Raw genomic sequence first — 23,615 nt, forward strand, 5'->3', positions numbered from 1 at the left:
AACCAGGTGACAAAGTAAAATGAAATCATTAAATGTGGCAATGAATCCAAGTAGTTTAAGCTATCTTTATTTTTTTTTTATTTTATTCATTTATTCATGAGAGACACAGAGAGAGGCAGAGACACAGGCAGAGGGAGAAGCAGGCTCCAGGCAGGGCGCCCGATGCAGGACTCGATCCCAGGACCCGAGGATCACGCCCTGAGCTGAAGGCAGATGTCCAACCCTGAGCCACCCAGGTGTCCCTAAGCTGTCTTCAAAAATGAAGATTTTCACTTGGAATCAAAACAGAAAATTCAATAACATGCTATTACAAGCAACCCCCTAAAATTAGGTTCTAGAAGAGTTAAAAGTAAAAGGCAAAGGCAAAGATCTATCAGGCAAATACAAACAAAAAGAAAGCACCATCACTATGTATGATGTTATAATAATATCATAAAATAGAAATGAGATATAATAGCTGACATTTATTTAGTACTAAGGACATATAACATCTCATTTAATCCTCACAATGGTTATGAGGTTGTTAGAGTCAAGTTCCAGTCCAAAAGAAATCATCAGGGTAAATATAATATGACTCTTAGAGACAATTTTAAATGAACATCTACCATTCACAGATCAGTATGCAACAAAGCATTGTTAATCAACAAGTAAAGTAAAAATTATAATAAGCACAAGAAGAAGACACAAGAGACAAGTAGTAGTGGGACACTTTAACACTTTTCTCTGTCTCTGACCTATCAAGTAGGCAAAAACAAATGAACAGGGTCTAAATGCTATAGTTTAATGAAGTTGGTTTAACAATAAATCACAGCATTTTAATGGTGAAAACTGCAAGTAATCTAAATACCAACTGGATAATTTATTAAACAAACCAGACTAGGGCTAGAATAACCATTAACAGCTATTAAAATGATATTGTAGATGGTTATTACACAGTTAAAATACTTAAAAATGATATTGTAGATGTTTTAATGACATCAGAATTATCAATGGCAATGGAAAAACAGATACATTTTGACATACAGGATGTGCTCTGAATTTTATTTTTTTAGAGTGTGTGTAAATATACGTAAATATACACACAGAGGAAATAAGCTAAATGGATATGTCAAAATATTGACATTGGTTATCTCCAGATGTTGTGATTATGGGTGATTTTATTTTCTTACTGAGTTTTCCACTTTAAATTTTTCTTCAAAGGGTATTTTGTCTCTGCAATCAGAGAAAAACATAAATGACCTTTGTTTAATGACTGGGTGTGATCTTACCAGCATCCCACTTGATTCTCACAACCTAGGAGAGAAAAGGTACAGATTTTATGGGGGAGGAAATCAAGGCTCAAGAGAGGTAACACAGGGGTTTTTTTGTTTTTGTTTTTTAATGTCATAGTTAATGGCAAGACTCCGGTAAAACCCTGACTTCTGACCTCAAATCCTGAGGACTTTCCAGGGCTTTTCTTCTGGGTAAACCATGTCTCCATAAAGGCCTTGTACAAATGCTGCTGGTTTAGCATGTCAAGTGATCAAGGCCCTGAGGCAATAACATAGAGAAACCCATACAGCCTAACAGGATTTTGCATCCAAGATGATAGGAGAAAGTGACTAGAATTAGCTCTAACTGATCAAGGAACTAGGGGAATGAGATCATACATTTTGCTAGAAGCTGGAAGTGGAAATAGTCCTGAAAGCCAGAGCTGGTCACCAAGAGACAAATTTTACCTGGCTAGCATCTTTTCTAGAGGTGCTCTGAGAGAAAAAGCTACTTTAAGCATAAAGGTGTTAGTGTGGCTTGCATTTTAGGCCACTCTAAAGACCGCTTTTCAAGTGTCGCTCTGGGTATCTATAAACCAACAGTAGGATTCATTGTTTTAGAAATGCATCTGTGACCTGGCCTTATATTCACGGTTGAGTTATAGATCATTTGTGCACTCACTTTCCATTTTTTACGAACTATTAGCAATTTTTCCGTTTCTATTTCTCTCAGGTGCTGGTTAAGTTGTAGTAATATCTCCGCTACAGTTGTAAAGAGATCGTGGATTTTTGTTCAATGGAAAATGTACAGGGACACTTTGAGGGCTGCTTTGTAAATGTCAACCTTCTTCAAAGATGGTTTTATTTTTTTGGATTGGAATGATTTTTCCACTTCTTGCTTTAGGAGTTCTAATTTTCTAAGTTTTGCACAGTATGTAAATTAATATGTTTTTAGTAATGGAATTTTTATTATAAAAATAGTTTGAAAACGTTTTCCAATTGCTTAATAACACAAATCTTTGTAAATACTCAAACAACAATGAAAAGTCTAAGAAGAAACTAAAAATCCCCTGAAATTCCATCAAAATAAGATAATCACCATGAACATTTTGGTCACTGTCTTTTCATGCTTTTACTGAATACACACAAGTGATTTACCATAAATGCGGTATTATACGTGCAGCCTTTTTATTGCAAACTTTTTTTCTTTTTTCTCTTATTTCCATCCATGCCATTACCCCCAAGGATATCATTGTTAACCAATGTGTGCTCGTCCATACCTGTACTTGATTACTTAAATAAAATAGGAGAATGTACAATTTATCCCCATATATATCATCTGTCTTTATGGAGTTTTATAGGTGAGGAAGTCAAGATTTTTGTCATTTGCAAAAATGAAGTTTTGCTACTTTCCAAAGTTTCCATCAGAGAAGACTCTAGATTTTAACGGTAGCAAACGGTCTGTGGAGTGGCTGTGCCACAGTTTATTGAGCCATTCCCGTTAGGTGAGCAAGCACTTTGCTTCCAGTTTTCCTCTATCATAAACAGTGTCGTAACAAACAACCTTGTGCGTGCTTTCTTACGGGCTAGTGCTTGTCTTTTTACGGGATAGATTCCTAGAAATGGGCTTGCTAGTCAAAGGCATAAGGACTTAAAATTTTACGTGATAGTGTCAGATTGCTTTCCAAAATGGGTTATAAAGTTGACATATTTCCATCAGTAAAGTGTATGAGGATATGAGGACCCTCTCTCCCCATCTCCATTAGCAGTAGGTATTTTATTCATTTTCATTTTTGCCTCCCTGATTGTTGAGAAATAATCTCTCTTACTATCTTACTTTTGCTTTTCTCTGACTGAGGCTGGGCATCCTTTCTCAAATTTATTAGTTCTTTGGATGTGCTCTTTTGTCAGTCTCTTATTTACTTTCTTCTAGTAGGCTTTCTCATCAATTTCAAAGGATTCTTTATATATTAGAAATAAACCCATGCTCATAGAGTCAATCTTTGACAAAAGAGGCAAAAAGATACAGTGGAGAAAAGATAGTCTTTTTTTTTTTTTTTTATAAACGGTGCTGGGGAAACTGGACAGCTACACACACACAAAAAAAATGAAACTGGACCACTTTCTTACACCACACACAAAAATACAAAATGTATACAAGACCTAAATGTGAGACCTGAAACCATAAAATTCTGAGAAGAGAACATAGGCAGTAATTTCTTTGGCATCAACTGTAGAAACATTTTTCTAGATATGTTTCCTGAGGCAAGGGAAACAAAAACAAATTAAACTATTGGGACTACATTAAAATAAAAATCTTTTCAGCAAGGAAACCATCAACCAAGGAACCTACTGAATAGAAGAAGATGCTTGTAAATGATAAATCTGACAAGGGGCTAATATCAAAAATATATAAAGAACTTACAAAACTCAACACCAAAAAACCAAATAAATCCAATTTAAAAATGGGCAGAGGACCAGAATAGACATGTTTCCGAAGAAGATATGCAGATGAACAGATACATTGAAAAGATGCTCAGCATCACTAATCAGGGAAATGCAAGTCAAAACCACAATGAGATGTCACCTCACACCTGTCAAGAAACAACAAATGTTCATGAGGATGTGGAGAAAAAGAAATCCTTGTGCAGTGTTAGTGAGAATGTAATTTGGTGCAGCCACAATGGAAAACAGTCCGGAGGTTGCTCAAAAAATTAAAATTAGAAGTGTGATATAATCCAGTAATATTGCTACTGGATATTTACCCAAAGAGAATGAAAACACTAATTCAAAAAGATGTATGCACCCCTTTATTTATTGCAGCATTATTTTTAATAGCCAGGATATGGATGCATCCCAAGTGTCCATCCATAGAAGAATGGATAAAGAAAATGTGGTATAAATATACAATGAAATATTACTCAACCATGGAAAACAATTGAGATCTTGCCATTTGCAATAGGGTATAATGTTAAGTGAAATAAGTCAAAGAAAGACAAATACTGTATGATTTTGTTCTTATGTGGAATTTAAGAAACAAAAAAGAAAATGAACAAAAGAGACAAAAAACCAGACTCTTAAATACAAATAAACTGATGGTTGCCAAAGGGAAAGTGTGTGTGTGTGTGTGTGTGTGTGTGTGTGTGTGTGTGAGAGAGTGTTGAAATAGATAGAGTGCATTTATTGTGATGAGTGCTGGAAAATACACAGAATTGTTGAAACATACCGTACACTTGAAACTAATATAACACTATGTTAATTATACTTTAATAAAAATTTTTAATATTTAAAAAATATCTTTCATGTAAAATAGCTCTTTCATATGATTTATTGATATTTTTCTCAGACTACCATGTGTCTTTTGGCTTTATGACATATTTTTCCATACAAAAAGTTGTCAAATGTAGTGAAAAATTCATCTTTTTGAATATAGTTTCTGGGGATCCTGCCATTGCTAAAAATCTCCCAACTCTTAAATTATACATGTTTCCCTAAATTTTACTCAAACATTTTTTTTTTAATTAAGACTTCAGTCTAGATAGAATTATTCATAGAGAAATCCAGCTTTTTTCTTCTGGATTGATAAGCAAGTATACCAGCAAGATTTTTTTAAGTAATCATTTTCCCCCACTGAACTGAAATACCACCTTTCATATTTTAATTTTCACAAATGATAATTTTCCATCACTCTCTGGTGTGTTCTGCTAATTAGTTAAATGTCAGTAGTATTGATTATAGTGTGTATTTATGAATTAGAAATGTACTACCCTTCATAGTATACGTCAGTATCTTGTATGGGAAATCCTCCTCCCTCCAACTTGGAGACCGTGACCTGGTGGTTGATTGGAAGCACACACGCTGGTGTCAAATTGAATCCTGGCTTCAAGTTGCTGAACATCTCATTATCTCAGTTTACCTATCTGTAAATTGGGATAATCCTATGTATCACAGTTGTTGTGAAGATTAAATGAAGCAAAACATAAAACACTTAGAAAATTTCCTGACATATTTTAAGCACTAAAAAACTAGCTTTTGCGGTTTCTTAACTGTTGTGCAACATTTCTTTCATTTTAAAGTTATTGACTCTTCCCTTCAACCCAAACCCTCTGAAAGCAACTCTTGGGAGTCTAACTTAAATTGCATTAAATATATGTATTCGTTTTGGGACAATTAACATTTTTATGATACTATATATCTGGAGTTCTGTTTTGTTTATCCTATGTTATGTTTTTAATTTATCCCCTTTTAGATCTTGATTAAATTCTTCAATATGATGCTAGTTTAACTCATATGACTTGAACCTTTCTTGTTGAATTTATTCCTAAGTTTTAAAAATTATTTTTCATATTATTCTGATTATAACATTTTCCCCATTTCCTGTTGTAGAGAGTTATGGCCAGTGTAGGGGGAAAAAAAAAACATGTCATCTTGATTATGCATTCTAGACTTTTATTAGAGTCTCTTGTTTTTGCTGTACATACAGTTATTTACTCAGTAAGAGAGATGTGTGATGCCTTCCTTACCAAGATTTACACTTAATATTCCATTTTCCTGTCTTTATACTTTTGTCTTAATACTCTGTAATTAGGATAATGATGTGTCCTTGTTATCACAAGAGTACAGGTGAAAGGGTGACCAAAGGATATCATTAGACATAAGCACAGGACACTGATTCCTTTACCATCAATAAAAGATGTCTTACCTTACAGAAAGCAGGAGCCTCAGCTTGGGTGTGAACCCCCATGCCCTGGGGGACAACCCTCATGGTTCAAGTCTCCCCAAAGCAGCCTCACTACCTGTCAACCAAGTGAGAATCCCATCAGGCCTTTGAGAAGCAAAGTTGCCATCTCTGACAATATTTCATACCTGCTATCCTCTTCCGAGCAATCTCAAGACTCCAGTTTCATCTTTCTGGCTACTGGGGACACATGACTAACAAAATCTCCAGAAGGATTTAAAGAGACAGGCCTGGGGGTACCTGAGGGACTTAGTCAGTTATGCATCCAACTCTTGATTTTGACTTAGGTCATGATTTCAGGGCTGAGAGATTAAGCCTCAACCCCAGGCTCTGTGCTGGACATGGAGCCTGCTTAAGATTCTCTCTCCCTCTTCTTCTGTCCCTCTTGCCGTCTCTAACAACAACAACAACAAAAAGACATAGGCCTTTACCAACATAGAGGTTGAATAATAGGCTTTTTCTGTTATTATCTCAGGAGGAGATTATCGTAATTTATTCACCCCACCGTTGATCATTCAGCATGTATTATGAAGTTCCTACAAGGTGACAGCTATTTCCAGATTAGTCTTGAAGAAGACCAATCCCTGCTTTTTGACAGATGCAGAGTCTAGATGGGGAATCAGATATAGAAATAAATCATAGAAATTCTGTGTGAGATGTTTTATAACACAAGTAGGTACCAGGATGTGCACAGGGTCCTCCTTACCTCCTTTCCTTCCTTTCAAGCTAACAAGTGAGCTTGTATTGTTTTCAGGGCTGCTAGAAAAAGACATGTCTCTGGATCATTATTATTCATCGCAAAAGCAGTAGTCTGAGCTTCATGACCATTTGTATCGGTTCCCCATGTACCCTGAGTTGCTAGGGTGATGCAGTGGGCTCCTCAGAGGTGTCTGCACACTCAGTGGATTGTGTTACAGGAGGAGAATACTGAACTTCAGGAATTCACTATTCTGATAGGTAGGGAAAGCAAGCCTGCCCTTCACCTGGGCTCGGTGGGGAGACTTTACCTCATTTAAGGTTGCTTGCTGCAAATACAAATCTGAAAAAATGAGTAAAGAATGGTCTGGGTCTTGCACTCTTGTCATATCCAGCAAGATCGTGCAGGGGACACCCAGGGTCCATGGCAGATTGCCTCTCTCTAAAGTAACGATAACTGCCAGAGGTATTAAGACCTCAGTTGTCTCAGGAAGTGATTGAATAATTTTGTAATCAAACACATGCTCCTTTTCTGTTGGTTGCTTTGTTTTTACCACTGCAGCTAGCTATCTTGAGGTTCCATAAAGAATGGTTAGTCCTTGAACAGATTTATCATAGAAAGTATTATAATTTCCAGGGAAAAATAAAATTAAATGCATCTGTGGCTCAAGGGTTTTGGTTAAATAAACGGGGAGTACATTTTTTTTAAAGGCAGTAATGATTTGGTAAGGTCATAAATTAAATAAAATGCACCTAGATTTGAAGGGTTTCTTCTCCCTTACTTCCTAGTTCTATGACTTTTCAGAAAAGACATAACCCTGAGCTTCCTAATATGTACCTTGCAGGCTATTGTCAGTATTAAAAACAAAGCTTGTAAAGCCCCTTGCATATAATAGGTAGTCGGCAAATGGCAGGTTCCATTATTATTATTATGTTCAAATATATAATGGTAAGTGGAGTTTGTTAACATCTACCTTGTGTTCTTGCTGTCATTTTGAGTTAAGCAGTTCATTTATCTCTTAATTCCAAGGCTGTGAATTGCCAAGGAGCATTGAATTTTGGTCGTCATAATGATCTATTAGGCGCCAAACTCTCTTTTCCTTCTTTCAAAGTTTCAAAGCCAACATTCATCTTTTACAAAAACCTTTGCCTAAATCAAGCAAAGAGAAAGATCTTATATGAAGAATATACATATAATTTATCACTTCGTGTTTAGTTTTAATTTTAAAAATGACACATGCTTAATTATTTTAAAAATTCTAGTAATGCCAGGATACCTGGGTGGCTGAGCAGTTGAGTGTCTGCCTTTGGTTCAGGTCGTGATCCTGGGGTCCTGGGATCGAGTCCCGCATCAGGCTCCCCATTTTGCTTTAATTCACTACATTTTAAAAATAGGTAGAGGAGCCAAAAGAAATATAGTTAGAAAATATAAGGGAAAAAACAACTTTTCTTATTATAGTAGCAGCAGTGAGTTTAATGATTGGGTGATTTTAGGCATAAAAATGAGACTTTATAACCTTGACTTTCCAGACAAACTACAAACAAACTATGTATATATATAAACTCTAAGTATATATAAAATAGTTACCAAAAAAATACATAAATAAGATAAAATAGTTGCTATTCTTTAATTCACCGGGGAGCCTGCTTCTCCCTCTTCCTATGTCTCTACCTCTCTCTGTGTGTCTCTCATGAATGAATAAATAAAATCTTTTAAAAAAATTCTAATAATGCTGAAGAATTGAGGTAAAAGTGAAAATTTCCATCCCCCCTTCCCATTTCCCCAAGGATAATCATTAATGACAGTTTGATGTGTTCCCTCCGGGTTTTTTCCTATGCCTAGATAGTGTGGTGTTCTTTTCTTCCAAAGATGGCATGAATTATGCTCAAGTGAAAGCATTATATCATTATTATTCTAATTGCTAGATTGTGGAGTTTTTTTTTTAATTCAAAGAAGCTTTTATGTATTTATGTGCATGCAAAAGTTAGTCCTAAAGAGATGACAAGAAAGTCCCTACAGTCTATTGTCCTGAAAGCCCCAAATACCTAGTCTTCCTTTTTCTGGAGCTTATATTCATGTAAATGCATTTCCTAGAACATAACTCAGTCTTCATTGTCTTTATAACCAGTCTTTTCTTTCATTTCTGTGAAACCAATTGGAAGATTTTCATCTTCTATTTGTGGCCATTTGTGAGCTTTAAACTCTCCTAACACCCCCAAGAGGCAACAAAGAAAACTCCTTCTGTTAATAGAAAGTAAGTAGAACTAAGGCATTAATCATTTCTATCCGTGGAGACTCTCTACCTCATGCTTTATCAAGAAAATCTATGTGGTGACGAGAGGATTTAAGGCTGACTGAGCAAGAAAGGCAGGTAAACTCTATTCATTTGAAATTTGTTCACTCCTGGCCAGAGAAATAGCATAAGGATAAGTGAGAACTGTGGCTTCCATAAGATGATTTTAAAAATAGGCTTGATTTTCTGGAGCTGCCTTGAGTTTACAGAAAAACTGAGCGGGAAGCGCAAAGAGTTCCCATCACTCCCTCAGCCTCCCTCCCCCCTGCCAGAAGCCCCCCTGCATTACTATCTTGTGTTCTCTGTGGTGCCTTTGTTCCGATGGAGGAATCAATAATACAGTGTTAAAGTCTGTGGTTTACCTTAGGGCTGACTGTACGGCCAGGTATCCGCCACTGCAGCCTCTACAGAAGAGGCCCTGTGCCCTAAGAGCCCCCCACACGCCCCCTGTGCATCTCTCCCTCGGTCCCTGCCCCCCAGCTCTGGGCAACCACTGATGCTTTCACTGTCTCCATAGTACAGACACAGCCTTTTTATATTGGCTTCTTTCATTCAGCAATGGTTTCCTCTTTGTGTAGCTCGACAGCTCATTTCATTTTACCACTGAGTCCTATTCCGTCCTAGAGATGTACCAGTTTGTTTATCCATTCACTATTGATGGACATCTTGGTTGCTTCCAAGTTTTGATAATTAGGAGTAAAATCGCTAGACACATTTGTATGCTAGTTTTTGTGTGAACATAAGTTTTTAATTCATGTGGGTAAATACCTAGGAGCCTAACTGCTGGATTGTATGGTAGGAGTATGTTTGACTTTGTGAGGAACTGCCAAACTATCTCCCAAAGTGGCTCCACCATTTGAAAGCTCCCATTGCACCACACCCTCATTGGTGTTTGGTGTAGCATGTGTTTTGGATTTAACCTTTCCAAAAGATAGTGTAGTGGTGTCTCATTGTGGCTTCAATTACCATAAAGGATAATGTCTTCTAAGTCTCTTAGACGGGTCATTCTACATCTAAATCAACCTTAAGATGACCAGATCAGCTCTTGCTCAAATTACTGGGTTTTTCCCCATCCTAGACTTGCTCTTATGATTCTCATGAGGAAATACTAGGTAGAAACCATTATGAAAAATCATGTGCTCAGAATAAAGAGAAAGAAATAGTAAAAGGCTGATGCTGAGAGAGCATATTGTTAAGTAGAAACTGGCCAGTGTGTTTTGGGCAAAGATAAAAATAATCAAACAGCAGTATTTGGGAGGATAAAAGGGGAGAGAGCTAATTGGCAACCAGAAGTGTGCAGTAGGGTGCATATTGCCAATAAAAATGTGAATGAAAACATTTTACTCCGTAATTGGAGACAACTGCGTCACATCCCAGAGACACCATAAAAGAAGAAGTGTCAACATTTCGGTGTAGTATGGTTGGGAGTAGTTAAAAACAATGAGAAGCCACCTGTGGGGAGAAGAGCTGGTGTAGCAGAGGCAGGGGGTGCCCTTCCATATCCCTTGGGCCTCATCATTTTCGTTCAATGTTCTGAAATGCCAGCATCTACATTTCTTTTGCTTCAGGGCTAATGAAGACTACAGTTGGTGTAAACATACTCCATTTCCCAAAACCCTTGGAGAGATAGCTCTGTCACATGTTCTACACTGCCTCCCAGCCCATGTTAGACAATGACTTGATAATACCCCCTCTATTGGATGCCTTCTTTTCTTCGTCTCACTTATCCTCCCTCCCATAACTGTGTTTTTGGGGATCAACTCCCAATTACACTTTTTGTACTGGAATTTTGTTGGTTACATGTTTCTTCAGAATCCCACGTCCCCATTGACTACTATTGACTCCTTCATTCAAGACTCCTCTGAAATTTGTCCTGGGACCCATCACTTTCATCCTGCAGTTGCCAAGTCCCGGCAGCCAGAAAGCAACATCTGATCATTCTTGCACAGTGCTGAGGAAATTAATTAAATATAGTGTTGACTCTGCCTCATGTGTTTGCATTTTAAAGGGGATCCTTGGAGAAATAACTCAAAAGAGTGAATGTCTAGTTGTAAAATCTGATTCTCTGCCACCTGAGTGGAGGAGATTATTTTGAGCAAGACTTCTCATATCCTTTACCTCTGATTCTGGTACTCCTTGGACCATTTGGGAGAAAAAAAACAAACAGATGAACTAGTCACTAGTGACAAGTCAAAATTAGAAATCAGATGGAAGGGCAGGAGAATAATTTGAAGGAAAGCCAAAGAAGTTAGCATAAAGTAGCAAAAAAAGAATAAAACAGCTTATTTATCAATTCTAAGACACCCTTTTTAGCATTTTAATCTCTGAAATGAAAATGCTTCTTCTAATCAATAACATCTCTTACTTATTGTTGTCAGGTGGCAAATGCAATGTCATTGTCATTGCCTATGATGTGAAATTGGGTCACAGCTATTTGTGTTGTCACTTCGGTTGAATAATGTGCACTGTCAGCGTAGCATATGTTGAGTTTAATTGCTGTTTAAAGTGTCATCAATATAATACTGATTTAAGACTGAAACGAATAGCTATCATGTATGCAGAATGGGATGGGAACAAATCAGCAGGGTATACATTTGATATTTGTTAAGTAAATTATTTGTCACTGGATGGATGATCCTAAATTCCATATTTTCATGGAAAGTAACAGTAAAGTCCTTTATAGGATGTAAGAAAGGAAGAAAGATGAACACAGGCAGAAGAAAATGTGTTATATTTTATTACTGAGATTCATGCAAAAGGATTGCCTATCATACACAAAGCAGTAGTGGCAAGAGAAATTGCCAGATTCCTCACAATAGGTGAATGAAATCTCCGTGCAATAGGAAACTTGAGTAAATGAATCATGTGTTGCAAGGAACTATGTGTAAGATGTATGATATCTATTTGTCAGAAACTTCCTCCTGATTTGGAACAGAATGCATTTAACTTCCACTATGCCATGAAGGAAAAAGTTAAATATGTGCTTAATCAAATAGGTAATGCCTGGGATGGGAATTTGTTTTCTTTGATGAGACTTAATATTACACTGTCAACACAAAAGGATCTTTCGAGTCTGAGTTTGAGTTATGGCAAGCAGTATGTCACTGTAATCTTATAACTGCCAATTGCTGAAGTTACTGCCATATTTAATTTAATTTAAACAATGTATAAGAATAAGAACTTCTTCAAAGATATTATTAGGAGTGGATCCAAAGAGTACGGGTAGTGGTTGAGCTGATAGAGGACTGGTTAGAAGGCTTATGGAATAGACTCCCAGGAACCTACTATATATTCTGGTCCTCGGTGATTTTATGGACATATTTCTGAACACTTAAATAATAATTTCATCTAAAAGTATAGTGATATGGTTGTTAATCATGATGGCATGACTAGGCCACTACGATCCCTCAGTGTTTCTGTCAACAAACCATATAAGGACCATTTGCAGACGGAGTGTGAATCTGAGTCCTCGTTCTTGTCTGAAAATTTTCTACTAAGAACTTTTGGTAAGATCAAGAAAGTGCCAGCATCAAAATTTACAGAATGGAGACAGTAGTTGTGCACACTTTAAAGATTTTTTAAAATTTATTTATGATAGAGAGAGAGAGAGAGAGAGAGAGGGGCAGAGACACAGGCAGAGGGAGAAGCAGGCTCCATGCTGGGAGCCCGACACAGGACTCAATCCCGGGACTCCAGGATCACGCCCTGGGCCGAAGGCAGGCCCCAAACCACTGAGCCACCCAGGGATCCCCAGTTGTGCACACTTTAAAGAAATGCTGCATCACCGACATTCTTGACATCCTAGAGGACATTATTTTATTGAAAAATATGAATGCCAAAGACTCTAAGTTGAAGAGATTCAAAAAATTTGAATTCTAAATATGTGAAGAGGTTTTAGAATGCATTAACCAATTTACTTCATATGTATTTACCCTTTTTATATATACACAGTACTGATATGTGATTTTTTAAAAAAATTTTTAAAGATTTATTTATTCATGAGACACAGAGAGAGAGAGAGAGAGAGGCAGAGACCTAGGCAGAAGGAGAAGCAGGCTCCTCCCAGGGAGCCCGATGCAGGACTAGATTTCTGGACCCGGGATCACTCCCTGAGCTGAAGGCAGACGCTCAACCACTGAGCCACCCAGGCATACCCTGATATGTGATTTTATTTTATTTTTTAAAAGATTTTATTTATTTATTCATGAGAGCCACACAGAGAGAGGCAGAGACATAGGCAGAGGGAGAAGCAGGCTCTATGCGGGGAGCCCAAAGTGGGAGTCCATCCCAGGACCCAGGGATCACGCCCTGAGCCAAAGGCAGCTGCTCAACCACTGAGCCCCCCAGATGCCCCTGATATGTGATTTTAGTATTATATCTCTGTAGAAATAAATCCAGTTCTTTCCATAAGTATGAAATAAAAATTCCAAGTGATAAAAAAAGCATTATGTCATAGTTTATATTTTTGTTTCAAAGCTAAGAGCATCATTAAAGTTCAGTTCGCAGAAATGGAAGGTTTGACTCACTGGTAATATATAAGTCTGAATGTGTATGACAGCACCACAAGGAGAAAAATCCACAGAATAGATTTTAATGTGCCTCTTTCAATAACTGATAATATTAACTAGGGAAAAAAATCCACAAGGATGCAGAAATTTGAACAAAACAATGAACAAATTTGGGTTAATGATCCTGTATAAGACATTTTGCACTGAACAACTGCTTCTCCACAAGCTTACAAAAGATCCATCTGCTGGGCCACAAAGCAATTCTCAGCAAATTCTAAGTGGCTGAAGTCACTCAGAACATAATCTCTGATTAGAATTTTTAAATCTATTTAAAAAAAAAAAAACAGTTAAGGGGCATCTGACTCTTGGTTTCTGCTCAGGTCATGATCTCTGAGTCTTGAGATGGAGCCCCACATTGGGCTCCATGCTGGGCATGGAGCCTGCTTAAGATTCTCTCTCTCTCTCCTCTGCTCCTAACCCCCCACTTGCATGCTCTCTTTCCTTCAAATAAAAAAAATAAATAAAAAGCTTTTAAAAAAAATCAGTTAAACAGATAAGTAGAAAACCCTTATGTTTGGAAATTAACCAGTACATTTCTAAATAAGACTTAGGATGAAGGTAAAATTTCTGATGCAAGTTAGATGTTAGAAAAGGGAGAAAAATGTTATCAATATTCATACAAGATATGATTTGTGTATATATAAAATTCAAGATAGTCTACATATAAATTGTTAGAATTGATAAGAGATATTAAAAACTCATTATTAGGGACACCTGGATGGCTCAGAGGTTAACCGCCTGCCTTCAGCCCAGGGCATGATCCTGGAGTCCTGGGATCGAGTCCCATGTTGGTCTCCCTGCATGGAGCCTGCTTCTCCCTCTGCCTGTGTCTCTGCCTCTCTCTGTGTCTCTCATGAATAAATAAATCTTAAAAAAAAAAACTCATTATTAGAGTCAAGAGTTTAGCAAAGTTGATAGTTTCAAAATCAATAAATGCAGCAAAAATAATTAGGAAAGAAAGATACCATTTATTCTGTTATCAAAATACCAATTATATGGAAATAAACCTAATAAAAAATAGGTAAGATCCCTATAGATAATTATAATGCTTAATAGAGAGGCATTAAAGAAGACCCAAATAAATAGATTAGAACATAATTATAAAGAATGCTAAGTCTCCCAAATGCATCTAAAGATACCATGCAATTCAAATTCTCAACGTGGCTATGTGTGTGCAGGTTGACAAGGTAGTTCTCAAAATTTATAGGGACATGCAAAGAAAGCTATTCTCCTTGACTTCAAAACTTATTATAAAGCTCTAATATTTAAAATAAGCTGTTGACAAAACAGAGATAGAATTCTAAGATGGAGTGAAGTTCAGAAGCAAACCCATCCACACGTGGACACATGATTTATGAAAGAACTGGCCCAATAGAGCATGGTGAAATAGCAGAATGTTCAATAAATACTCTTAGAACTGAGTATATGTATAGAAAAATGTGAAAAAAAAAAGAAAGAAAAGTGTGAAAAGGACCTCATATTATTAACAAGCTCCAAGCGAATTACAACAAAAGACAACATTATAAAGGCTTAACAGAGGGAAAAAAGCTCCATGACTGCAGGTTAGAGCAAGATTTCATAAGTCATAAAAAGCATTAACTATAAATGGAAGAATTAATAAGTTTGACTTCACTTAAAAACTTCCATACACTGCCTCTTGGGAAAAGATAAATCACCGATGTACTAACCATACATGAGACAGACACACAAAATGTGCAGTTTTTCTCTCTCTGACATTCTCTTCCTCCCACCAACACACACTCAGGGGTGTTGTTTTGGTTTGCTTTGGTTTGGTTTTGGTTTTGGTTGCCTTTTTTTTTTTTTTTTTTTTGAGGTCCATATACGTGATAACTGAAAGGTGAACATGAGTACATCTTTGATATTTACAAAAATAAAAAGCACCAATTTGGTTTTTAATCTGTAATGATCAATTTTCCTTAAGAAGTTTTTGTCTCATACATTTAAGTGTAAGGGACTAAGTCAGGAAAATGGAAAAAGGAAGTGAAAAGATAGCCTAGATGAACACAGTGGTGCTCCTGTGCATGAGGAAAAGCTGAATCAAAGGGAAGGTAAACAGTGCAGGTAGGAAAGGAAAATGAAAATGTGCACAATGAGGCTGAGAAGCATTGAAAGAAAATATCTGAATGATCATGGAAAAGCTCCTATAATGGTGAGAAACACAAGGACGAATAATGGTGATTTTCCGGGTCTTAGAGGAACTCCAGCACTTGGACAGGAAGAGGAGTTTTCAAGTTTATGTGAGCAACAGAGCCTCCAAAGGAGCCCTAGAAGAAGCCTTTTATTTTTAACGAGTATTTTAAAAATAAAGGCAAAATGAGGAAACGTTTTTCTTAGGAAGTTGATAGGAAGGTATATGGAAAACACCAGTAGATCAGAGAATTAACAACAGGAACAAATTCCAACGAGACAGAATCTGAAATTGTCGGCATGCAGAAATGGGAAATTTGGTGTATCTGCTCAATAAATAGGATCATTTGGATTTCTTAACTTATGAGCTTCTGTCAATTCACGTTTGTTTTTTCTTTTGGAGCTCTCTGACTTAAGAGGGAAAAAAAGAGTTTTGAAGGCTGTAGAATATGGAAGAGTAGGAACTCAGGAACTTGGTATTTACCCTAGTTTTACAAATACAAGTCCTAATGAATGTGCATCATCTAAGAAAATTGTGGCAGCAGTGAAGGTCATAAAAATGTTTACAACCTCATTGCTTCCATTGAAAGACCCTTTAGTTTGTTCAATCTGTATAATCTTCCTTTTGATTAATTGTTAATTTTCCACTTTATGGATTGTTACTTTATTTTTTCAGTTATCGACCCTTTTGACCATTTCGGAGATAATTAGCATGTCCTTCAGAAAGGAGGGTAGAGGGAAACTAAATAAGTGTATTTGTCTACATTTATTAAGCTCCTGTTAACCCTGGTTTGGAAAAGGTCTATTGATAAAGAAGTTTAACACTACTGACTAAAATGATGGTGTTGTTGGAATTAGTCCTATAAACTCAGACAACTCAAATAACTACAGGGTCCTGGCAGGTAGGTAAATTAGTGCCTGGGTTACTCAGTGGTGGGCACGATGGCAGCTGTGGGTGGACATGCTCCTTCTGAAGGGGTTATGATATTTAACTTATGCAGCATATCTAGTGGCTGAATTAAACCTATGGGCTGCCAGTGCAGCATCCTTAAGGGTGATAAAAAATGTATATGCCTTGATGTGATAAAAATATAATTGCTGAAATGCGTGATAGTCTTATTCCAGCAAATTCACGTAGTTAAAAGCTAGTCAACATGAACACCACCAAAGAGGGGCTGAAAGAGTGCTTTAAGCATACCATAAAGTACAGAGCGAACAAGTGGACACCTGGGGCCGCCCTGGTTCATAATTTGCAAAGAAGCAACTCTTTTACCTAAAACTTACCCTAAATAAATGGATCTTCCTGGGTGTGTGTTCAGGACCTTTCCTACAGAGGTGTTCAAGAATTATTTTTAATTACTAAAATGATTTTTGAAGAGAGAGCAATATGCTACATAGGAGTTTCATTCCCAATACAGGTTTCTGTGGCTTTAGAGTGGATTGTGGAAACAAGTCCCAAATAATTTCATATATTTATTGGGAGATTATTTTTGATTTGTAAGTAGTGATGTTCTCCTACAATGTATATATTTGAGCTTTTATGTTTGTTTTTGCTCACTTTTCTTCAGGGAAAATTTCATGGAAATCCAATGCATGTAGCTGTGGTCATTTCAAATTGTTTAAGGGAAGAGAGGAGAATATTGGCTGCAGCCAACATGCCTGTTCAGGTAATATTTTCTGAACTTGTGGTCTTGTTATGACCCTGAACTCAATTTTTCTGAAACATTCTTTTCTTCCCAGCCAGCTCCTTCTACCTATGTTAATGGTGCCTCCATCCTTCCAAGCACTTGGAGTCAAGGTCTTAGGATCATCTTTGAGTAATTCCTTTTCTCTCCCTTCATCCTGAGATAATTACCAAGTCTTTCTAGAGTTTGTTTCTGGAATCCTATTTATACATTCTTCTGTTTCCATTGGTCACACTCTTGGTCCATGGTCTTAAAATAACATATATAGTTAACTGCCCCCTAGCTGAATTCCTAACTACAATTTGGACTTTGTTTCCCTCAGCATGTTTATCCTCAGGGAATGACCTTGCTCAAAACCTTCCATGGCTTCTGATTTCCTACCCCACAAGTCCAAAACTACTCCACACCCAAAATGTTATCTTATGGAAATTCCATAAATACTTGCTTGTTGATTGTTTCAATGTATTTTACCCTGCCATATTTTAGATTATATGTTGTCACACTATCCTGAATGAATTCAGAGCCCCCATCAAAGACAAATAGATGAATCATTGAAGTTTTGGGTAATACTTTTTCAGTTAATCCTTATAAAAAGGAAAGAGTATGTAAGTAATCTATTTTTCAGATGAAGTCCTCCATAATTTAGCAGATCACACCACTATATTTATTTATAAAGGTCCAAGAAAATATATTTTTTTGAGCAGTTAAAAATCTTTAGGCTTAGTTATGTCAGGTTATGATTGTTTTTGGAGAAGTATGAAATTTTAACAATTTGTTCTTCATTTTTTTAGGTGAAGGATCGTATCATTTTTATTTGATTTAAAATCTAAAGTATAGTGCTTCTAAAATATAGTTTGATTTAGTGCTTTTTAGGTAAAAATTAAGATGCTGTTACTACTAATATGTGATATTCTCACATATATCCTCTTATCTCCAGTCATTTTAGAGTGTGTGTGTGTGTGTGTGTGTGTGGTGTCTTCAAATGTCAGATAGCAGTCAAATTAGAAGCTACAAATAATCTGCCAGTACCACATGCTACCACAAGAGAAGCACTGGTTTGTGATTTTCAAACCTTCAAACCAATACACAAATATGTGGAAAAAAAATATATATATATATCTCAGAGAGAGAGAGAAATAATGGAAGCTGAAATGAGAGAGAGGGATTTTATATTTTTTCCAATCTCAAGAGTGTGGTGTAGTTGAAAGAGCATTTGATTGACCGCCAAGCACATTGTTTCTACTTGAGGGTCTTCCACTGATTTGCTCAGTCAAGTCGTCCGCCTTTCTAACCATCCAGAGCTCCTCACTGAACTCTAAGGTAGAGGGGTTGCCGACTTGCTAACTCTCATCTGGGTATCGATGTAGCTTGATACCTAAGGACACAGTCAGTGTCTCTATATCCAAAAACACTCAATGTTAGATTATTTGAATGACCAAGAAATGGTGCTTGGAAGAGTTGGTTAGAGTTTCTATTTAACCAGACTAACATTTTAAAATATTCTTTGGTAAACTCCCTTTGTTCCAGTTCCAGTTGTAAAAGTAAGTCTCATTCTAGCAGATTCAACATCCCTAATCCTGAATTTAAATCCAGTCTAATGTAGTTTCACTATGCTCAATTTTAAATTACATGTATTCATTTTATAGAATTACAAAAGTAACATAGGTCTGGTATAGAAAATTAAGAAGTTTAAGCCATAAAATCATCTGTAATTTCACTTACATAATGATAACGTTTTAGTATGTATGTTCTTCCAGTCATACGTACTTGAGTTTACTTGTCTAGACATATATCCATATATTTATACATACACATATATATATATGGAAGATGGTTCATAAATATATGTTTTTATAATTTGCTCTATTTCTTAACAACTTAATTCCACTTTAAATGTCATTAAATATTTTTCTAAAGTATACTTTTTAATGGCTGTATGGTATTCCGTATCATATGAATTCAAACCTCAGTTCAAGGTATACTACATTTATCATAAACTTCTTTTATTAGCATCACTGAAATATCAAGACATTCTTTTTCCAGGGACCTCTGGAGAAATCTTTACAAAGTTCTTCAGTTTCAGAAAGGCAGAGGAATGTGGAGCACAAAGTAGCTGCCATTAAAAATAGCGTGCAGGTGAGTGATCTCATAGACCCCTAGCAAGGCTCGCCACCACCCCCATACATCTAGCTGTGCACCTTTTTCTTATAGACCCAAAGTTAGTCCATACAGAAATCGTAGGGCAATTTGATAATCAGTATCTCTTACACACTATGTTCATATTATGAACGATTTCTTTGAGGGGAGCTTTTCAGATTCAATTTACTGGAGACTGGGCCTACTCCACCAAACCTGAGGCCTCTAAACCTTTGCATCCGTAAGTCTCTATCTTCATCTGTAAAAGTGAGGGTGACCCCCAGCACAGGATTGTTGTGAGGACTACATGAGGTGATAGAAGAAAAGCCTTTAGCCCAGATCTTGGCACTTAATGTCTGTTATGTCTGAACACAGAGAGAACACCGGGTCTGGAGAAGAGCAAATTGAAATCTCAAAACAGAAACAGACAGGACATGTAGAGGAAGCATAGATATTTTTCTAAGAAATAGGGAGGAAAAATGTAGACTGAATTGCCATAAACTACAGCAGACTAGAATAGAGACTTTAAGTGAGAAGATAGTTGGTACATTAATACAGTTATATGGAACTCAAAGGGAAAACGTATCCATATTCTCAAGCAACAAAAGATATTAGTAATCTCTAATGAGATTTCTCATTTAGTACCAAATGACACATAAGAGGCAAGATGCTGAAAGATTTCCAAATAATCAGGAAAAGCAAATGGAAGAGCAAATTTAGTATGGTTCTTCTAGCACTAGTCAACCTTCATGGGCATAGCTCTTTAGAAATGTAGTTTCTATACACTTAGGCCAGGATGTGATGGGAGGCTGGAAGCGCCAAACCGTGCATTTTAAAATACTGATGGGGATGCCCGGGTGGCTCAGTGGTTGAGCATCTGCCTTAGGCTCCAGGCGTGACCCCGGGCTCCCAGGACCGACACCCATGTCAGGCTCCCCATGGGGAGCCTGCTTCTCCCTCTGCCTGTGTCTCTGCCTCTGTCTTTGTGTCTGTCATGAATAAATAAATAAAATCTTTTTAAAAAAAAAAAAGAATTACTGATGATGATGTTTCACTGACATGCTTAATTAGAACAGAGTATGTTTTCTTTTGTAAAAAGATGACAGAACAAGACACCAAATATTTAGAAGACCTACAAGATGAATTTGACTACAGGTATAAAACAATCCAGACAATGGGTAAGCTTTTATTTTGTCTATAATTCTACTTAGGGACATAAAGACAACATGACTAGAATTTCCTCTTCACTGACAAAATTGATAAATTGACCTACTTCTCTAAGTGAAGTGCATTTGTTTTTGTTTTGAAGAGATAGTGCAGGAGTATTGTGAGTCCTCCTTTTCTCTCAATATAAATATAAACATAAATATATATACATATTACCAACCAATTTAAAATAAATTATAAAGCTCATGAGAAGTCACTCCTACTTTGGCACGCATCTCCAAAACCTAAAAACATTCTCCTATAGAATCAAAATATCATTATCACGCCCAACAGAAGTAATGATAGTTGCCTAGTATGATCAGGAAATTACTAATTTCATCCCTAGGTGAGTTTTTTAATATAATTTTTAAGATCATAAATAGAAATGTGAGGCACCTGGCTGGCTCAGTCAATAGAGCCCACAATTCTTGATCTCAGGTTCATGAGTTCAAGCCCCACACTGGCGTAGAGCATCCTTTAATAAATAATAATAATTTAAAAAATTGTAAGTAGAAATGTGATTCACTGTAGGAAATTTGGAAAATAGACAAAAGCATTAAAAAATAAAAAGTCACACAAAATTCCACTAAAATTCCAGATAAACGCTGTCAAAATGTTAGTTTATCTCCTTCCAGCTTTTTCCCTGTATGTTCAAATTCATATATATCTAGTTGCAAAAAAAAATTGAGATAATCCTTTACATAGTTTTGTGTATTGCATTCTAAAGTTTTAAGTATTTTCCCAAATCATAAAAAATGTTCAGACATAATTTCAGTAATTGTATAAATGACAAAATGACACTGCAATTATTTGTCTTTTTGTGGTTGAACATTGAGTTTGTTTACAATTAGATGGAGTTTTTTTAAATGGAAAGAAAGGGAAAAAAGTAATGGAAAGGAAGAATGAGAATATTTACAAGGCCTACAATTTACAAGTAACAGGATTGATCATTTGAAGTTTGTTGCCATTAGTGGGACAACAGAGAAATTCCAATTAGATCTAGATTAGTTAATAGGGTTGTACCAATGTTAATTCACTGGCTTCAATAATTGTGCTATGCTTCTGTAAGAAATTAAAGGAAGCTGGATAAAGGGCAAATGGGAACTATTTTTGCAACTCTTTTGTAATTCTAAAATTATTTTAAAATAATTAAAAAAACAAACTGGATAGAAATCGTTTATTTACAGAAGCATCTTTAACTGTTGAAATGTTAGTTTAGGATTTATCTGGAAGGAAATGGATGATTAACTTTCATCTCAGATTTAAAAGCAGGGATGTTAGGATAGGAATCTTGTTTGGCATAGATTAGGAATGATTTGTTCTCCTGGCCCCTTCAGGATGTATTGACTTCAGTGAAATGATATTTAAAATGTTCAGAGTTGCAGGACACTCCTAGACAGCAGTGGTTGGTATAGACCATCACTTGCTATAAACCAATAAAGTTAAATGTTCAAGTTAAATAATACAACGTTTATTGCACGTCTCCCATTTAAGAAGATAAACTATTTGGGGTTTTATCAGTCAGAAATTTTTCTTACTTTGTACTTCTAGTTTTATTGTGAGGCCAGCCCATTTTGCAAAGGGAAAAAAAAAAAAAAAGGAAAGCAAAGGATTTAGTCTTTATTAATTCATGAGACTAAGTAAATAAAACTGCGACCCTTCCAGGCAGTTTTCCGTAATTCCTGGATAAAAAGTAGAGTGGGAACATGTGGGTAAAAGGGTCAGCAGGAGTCAAATATGATTTAATAATAGGCACAAAGACAGGCTCCTTTCCTTTCCTACTTGGGCCATCCCGTTAGGGTTGTCATCAACGTAGAAGTATCTAAAAAGGAATGCATTTCAAAAATATTTTTACCTCTGTCCCCATCCCAGAAAAAACCATGGTGTGAAGAATGGTCTTGTGTCAAGGTCTGTAAGGTAGAAAGCTCCTCCCTGGCTTGCTTGGAAGTGATCTTTCCTGGCAAATGAGCAGATAGGGACTTACTCTCAAGCTCATCTCCAAAGGCCGCATTTAGGCTCTTGTAGTATAGGATTTAAGGATGGGGTTGCAGCAGACGGTCCGAGAGCTTTGCCTTGGAGAAGACTCTACATCTTATCTCTCTTCCTTCACAGATCAGGGGGACAAGAACAACGCCCTAATGAATCAGGAAGTTTTGACTCTACAAGAAATGCTTAACAGTCTCGACTTCAAGAGAAAGGTTAGTGAAGAACTTTAATTTGACCTTTTGCCTATCTTTCTCCTTTTCCTATATTTGCTCCTCCTACTGAAAAGAATCAAGCTTTTGGATTCATTCAGTTCTATTTGAGCTGAATGAATAAATGGCAATGTTTCTAGGAAGAGTGCCATCCTGTTTGCCATGCTTCTCTTCCCAAGTTTACAAAGCTGGCCCTCTGTAGAGTTTATCTTTTTTATGCAGTACATTCACTGTAGCTACCATTAATTCCAAGGAGAACGTTTTACCCAGTTTTTATTTACCACGATCTCAGACGTGACTGTTTTAGTTTCTGTACTTAATATGTTGATGTGGGTTCTGCTACACATGTATAATTAAAATATTACTTGATGGCTACTAAAATTTTACTAGAAAAAAGCAGTGTTCCAGTTTCCACTCTGAAAAATGGCCTCATGCTAAATAATTTCATAGATTGCAGGGTAGTTCATTGACAACTGAACACGTTCAATCTAATCTCCTTTCAAGGAAAGGAAATTTTTTCTGGCTCAATGAAATATTTTAAAAGAGGAGAAACATTTCTATTTCAACTTTCTCTATCTCCTTGAAAATAAATGCAATTGAAATTTGAGCAGTCACTGATAAATCAAGTGTTTATTTCTAAAAGCTCAGCTTCATTTTTTTGTGCAGAAATTTGTGTGAGCACAAATAAATGTAAAATTT

The 23,615-nt window shown here is 36.4% G+C and overlaps 1 protein-coding gene across 9 annotated transcripts in view; it reads left to right on the forward strand.

Annotated features, from left to right (window-relative positions):
• Positions 1–23,615, forward strand: part of STAT4 (signal transducer and activator of transcription 4) — a 118,616-nt gene that overhangs the window by 60,658 nt on the left and 34,343 nt on the right. For 8 of the 9 annotated variants that reach the window (XR_012025074.1, XR_012025075.1, XM_072813278.1 and 5 more), the window contains 4 exons: positions 17,263–17,361; positions 19,423–19,515; positions 20,615–20,693; positions 22,834–22,919. Coding sequence is in view for 7 of the 9 variants with exons in the window: in XM_072813278.1 (XP_072669379.1) it covers positions 17,263–17,361; positions 19,423–19,515; positions 20,615–20,693; positions 22,834–22,919 (357 nt within the window). In the remaining 2 variants the exon portion in view is untranslated. Of the gene's footprint in view, positions 1–16,468; positions 16,597–17,262; positions 17,362–19,422; positions 19,516–20,614; positions 20,694–22,833; positions 22,920–23,615 lie in introns of all 9 variants that reach the window. The other variant, XM_072813285.1, reaches the window with a different exon arrangement.

Source organism: Canis lupus, chromosome 36 (genome assembly GCF_048164855.1).
Source record: "Canis lupus baileyi chromosome 36, mCanLup2.hap1, whole genome shotgun sequence".
Lineage (NCBI taxonomy): Eukaryota > Metazoa > Chordata > Mammalia > Carnivora > Canidae > Canis > Canis lupus.